At 31.0% G+C, this 4388-nt stretch overlaps 1 protein-coding gene across 1 annotated transcript in view; it reads left to right on the forward strand.

Annotated features, from left to right (window-relative positions):
• Positions 1–1504: 1504 nt before the first annotated feature.
• LOC106458894 (NADH dehydrogenase [ubiquinone] iron-sulfur protein 2, mitochondrial-like) overlaps positions 1505–4388 on the forward strand; it is a 27489-nt gene continuing 24605 nt past the window's right edge. The window contains exon 1 of the mRNA XM_022385246.1: positions 1505–1766. Within this exon, the coding sequence (XP_022240954.1) occupies positions 1666–1766 (101 nt within the window). The 5' untranslated portion in view covers positions 1505–1665. The remainder of the gene's footprint in view (positions 1767–4388) is intronic.

Here is a 4388-nt window from a genome sequence, read left to right on the forward strand (position 1 = left end):
GCCTCGGGTTGGTTGTATTTATAGACGTGGGAAGGTTTTCTAGAAAATTCAGATTACGTAACAATACTGAGCTACATTTACCTGTTTACATATATGCATATATTGCTGATTCTTACTTTCAAGAATCTTCTACAACTTTGGAGAATAGGCGGGAGTTTCGCAATACACATTTAACACTATAAGCTACGCATGTTTTAAAATATAAACTTAATCTAAACAAACCTTGATATTAAAATAAATATATAATAACAAATTCATTACATATGGCTGAACAGTTCTTGGCACGAGAGAGGACAAACTCTAAAGTTTAAATAGGCATTCAAGGAGAGGTGTTGTAAACTAAATTTTTAACGTTGTAATTTAAATGTTAGCTGGTAGGAGATGCGGGTCTTAATGGTGATTAAGATCAGAAGATTTAATAAGATAGGCCTAGAACATCTAAAAACCGTAAAGTGATATAAAGTGTTCTAGTACATTCAAAGCTAGATTATAAATACGAGATGGTTGTTAAGTGTGTAGAGTGATTTTATCATAGAAAGTGAAAAAGCCAGTGTATTAATTATCGCGCTTACTCTGTACAAATAAGTTGATTGATTTTATGCTAGTTAGCATCATTTGTAACGTAGGCCTAAATTAATTTGTGGCAGTTTACAATTATTCAAGTTTTTAGAAAAGTTAAAGAAGGGAATAAAGTGATTTATTATTGTTATATGATCTCAGAATTTGAACTGATTTTTCCCGATTAACTTTAAAAGAACCCACCAATGTAAAAACTATCCTACAACATTATTATAAATTTTCGGGTCACAGTTTAGAGATAGAATATTGCCCTTACAAACTTAAGAGCTACATGAATTTATTGTAAATACAATAGCTTGAAAACGCTAAGTAACTAATTTTCTTATAAATAGATTGTTCAAAATGTGGACCACTTCTGCCGTTTACCTTATGGTTGTTTTAGATTTAAAAGTAATTTTAGTAATTAATGTTTGCAATTTTAGAAACTCAAGCAATAATCAGAAATAGAGAAAGCCCATCAGATATTGTATACACATTACTCACACAAGCATACTGATTTTGCTAGATCTTCCTTGTGTATTGGGTTGTGGCTCTTTCAGAGTACATCTTTACGAAAACTTATATAAAACTACAAATGATTCTTGAACGTGTTTAGTTGCTGAACAGCTCACAAGTGTACCGTAAATGTCGCCGTGAGCCCTCTTGGACATAAATGACCTAATTTCAACGTGATCTCACAGTGCACACTTTGGTCGAATTTGTCAGACAAAACTTGGGCCTTGTACTCTCTGTCGGAAGAATATTGTGCTCATTGCTTACAAAGCAAAGATCACGTTATTAAAGTTGTATTCTCGAAGTACATCGAAAATTATGATTAATGTCTTTTCAGTAATTTAAAATATTTCTGGATGTTCTCTAAAACACTATAAGTATTATAATTTAAATTATAAACAACACTTTAGTTTTAAAATGTATTTAGCGTCACCTAGTGCCATTTATAAGTAATTAAGATCCCTCTTCATTTTTAGTTACCGTCTGTACGCAAGTGTATTTAATGGCTCATGTTTTGTAGAGTAGTGGAATATTGTTTGCTTAAAAAGTAAACGAATTCTATTTCTTGAATACTAAGTTTAAAGCAGACCGAAAATGGCTGCTGGTATAAGCTGTGCGTTACGAAGAATTATATCCACTGCCGCGACCCTTAGCCAAGGACATTTAAAATATGGAGCGTCTTTGAATTTCGTAAGGTCAGAATTTTAGTATTGATTGTTATTATTCATTTTATTGTTTTATTTTAATACTGAGTTTTAATTTGTACCTCTCAGAGCTAGAGTCATGTTGCTAACTTTCTAACCAAATTATAGATATACATTATAATTTAAAACTTTCTGACAACTTAGTGTTAAGGTACTACTACTACTAGGTAATAATACTAATACTAGTATACTCTAATTTTTCTTAGTTTAATATTAATCTCGGTTTCATTAACATTATTAGTTAGAATGTTTAATATATCGTGTTTTGTTATCTTGATATTTTTATCATTATACTTTTATTATAGAGATTCTTTTGCTATTGTTACTGTTAGTTTAGTATATCATATAGTGTATGGTTTTAAGATGCGTCTCCTAAGCTACCCAAACCATGTTATATTAATACAGTTATTAAGGTTTATTGCCGAAATTATTGTTAACAGCAAAGTTACTCAACTGTTGAAGCAATGCTTTCTGATTTTTATAAATAGGAATGTAAGAAAGTTTATTTAATTAGCTATATTCATTACTATGTTGATTTTTAGTTTTAATATAAGAAGGCAGCTTGATTTGATTAGAAATGAATAATTACTAACTAGTACTAATAGTAGTAGTAATATGTCAGGTATTGCTGGTGTTTAGCATTTTTTGGACTGTGACTGCGAGGTTCATTGTTCACAGTCTATAGCCATAGAAACATGCTCCATAGTTGAGGCCTTGGATGTGATCTAGTCTAAGAGCAATAATCAAGTCTCATTATTTGGTCAGACAGTAGTACCATTACTAGTAGTAGTAGATCAAGAATGGATGCTGTTGATTAGTTGCTATCTCTCTTTCTAATTCTAGTCTTATCATTTTGAAATTAGGGATGACTATCTGCAGATAGCTCTTGTGTAGGTTTGCATTAAAATTATGAAACAAATTAATTAACAATAGTTACATATTTTTTACAGCTGCCCTTGTTCAAATTCTTCTACACAAGTTGTAGAAGCTACTAAGTAGTAAGGTATCATAAATTAATACAATAAATAGTGGTTAGTGCTACAAAGCATGCAGCAGTTCTGTCGTACAGATAAGTATTAGTGAGATAAACTTATTGAAGAACAATAGAAACTTAAGAGTGCAGAAAACATCACTTGTATAAAGGATCAAATTATAATCACTTTGGTAAGCCTTTTTGTTTGAGTTTCTTCTTACTCTTCCCTTTCCTTGGATTTTTGAATGCTTTGATTCAGGTTTCAGTTTGGTTGATGATGTCTTAGTGCTTCAAGATCTTGGACAGTAAGTAGTGTAATTGTAGTGATATATTCAACTTGTCTGCATTCTAAGTCTACAATTGTTTTCAATTTTGTCAGTTGCAGAGTTTCACTGTTATGGCCTTACAGCTGGTAGAGATGAAGCTGATGAATAGATAAATCTGAATTTACATGTTCCTGTTTTTTGGTTCTCAAGGAAACGAAAGGCTAAATATCTATGATAGTTTCTTCTTGGTTATAAACATCTTAATGCTGATTGGCCCTTTGATCTTTACCAGTTGATGCAGACTCGCCTATGATTTTCCAAAATCTTGTTTTATTCCTAGGAAGCATAATTTTGCATTTTGATTCCAGAATCATTCCAGACATTGGATATTATGCTCTCCTGGTAAATTGCAAGTCAAACTGAAGACAAATGTATACATTTAAAACATATTTGAAAGCTTGATAAACTGTTAAGAGATAAATTTGTAAATCTAAACAGCATGTTTATTTTACTTCACATTTTTTGAAGGAAAATTAACTCTTTCTTTCTCTCCATATTTCACTTCCATACACAATTAACTAAACAATTCTACATTTTCCAACCTCTTGAATTATCTAAGAATGTTTCAGTGAAAACGAAATACATAAATATCAACAAACAAGCAAATCATTTGTGACTACATGATTAATAAAAAAAGAAAAAAGTTAAAAATCCATCCAAAGTTATGAAGGAATAAATAATATGGAATGGGCATTGCAAGATCCTTGTAATTAAAGGCATTTGTAGTTAAAGCATTCAGTACTACAGTGGTATACATACAGAAGCCAATGTAGCTTATAAGAACCATTTTTTATACTGGTGATATCAAGTGAGCATCTAGCATGTTGAGAAGAAGTTGCTCTATGAGATAGAAAAATATTTTAAAACATACCAGTTTCAGTTTTGATTTGTCTCTGCTCTGAATCAAAACAACATTATTGGCTACTGCATAATGCTGCTCTTTGGGCACAGAACAAAGTATATGTGGCATTTGTTTTCAATGTGCATTTATTGCTGAAAATGCTACTTTTCACGTGACATATAGTTTTTGCAAGTAAAGCAATATCTGGTTTGAACATGGTACTTATAGTTTAAAAGTGAAATGTCACCCAAGCCATTTCAAATTCTATCCAAAAATGTATTTTACAAGATAGACACATTTCTTGATATGTATGTTACTGTGAAAATGTGTAAACTTTTAGAATTCATTTCAATGTCACTATCTTCATGATAATATGCATTGGCATGCTTTGCATTTATGACAATAAAATAAGAGTACTCTACTGTTGTTCAATTCCTTTCATGTGTTGGCAGCCTGTAAATCTCATAAAAAAA

Source organism: Limulus polyphemus, unplaced genomic scaffold, assembly GCF_000517525.1.
Source record: "Limulus polyphemus unplaced genomic scaffold, Limulus_polyphemus-2.1.2 Scaffold529, whole genome shotgun sequence".
NCBI classification, from domain to species: domain Eukaryota; kingdom Metazoa; phylum Arthropoda; class Merostomata; order Xiphosura; family Limulidae; genus Limulus; species Limulus polyphemus.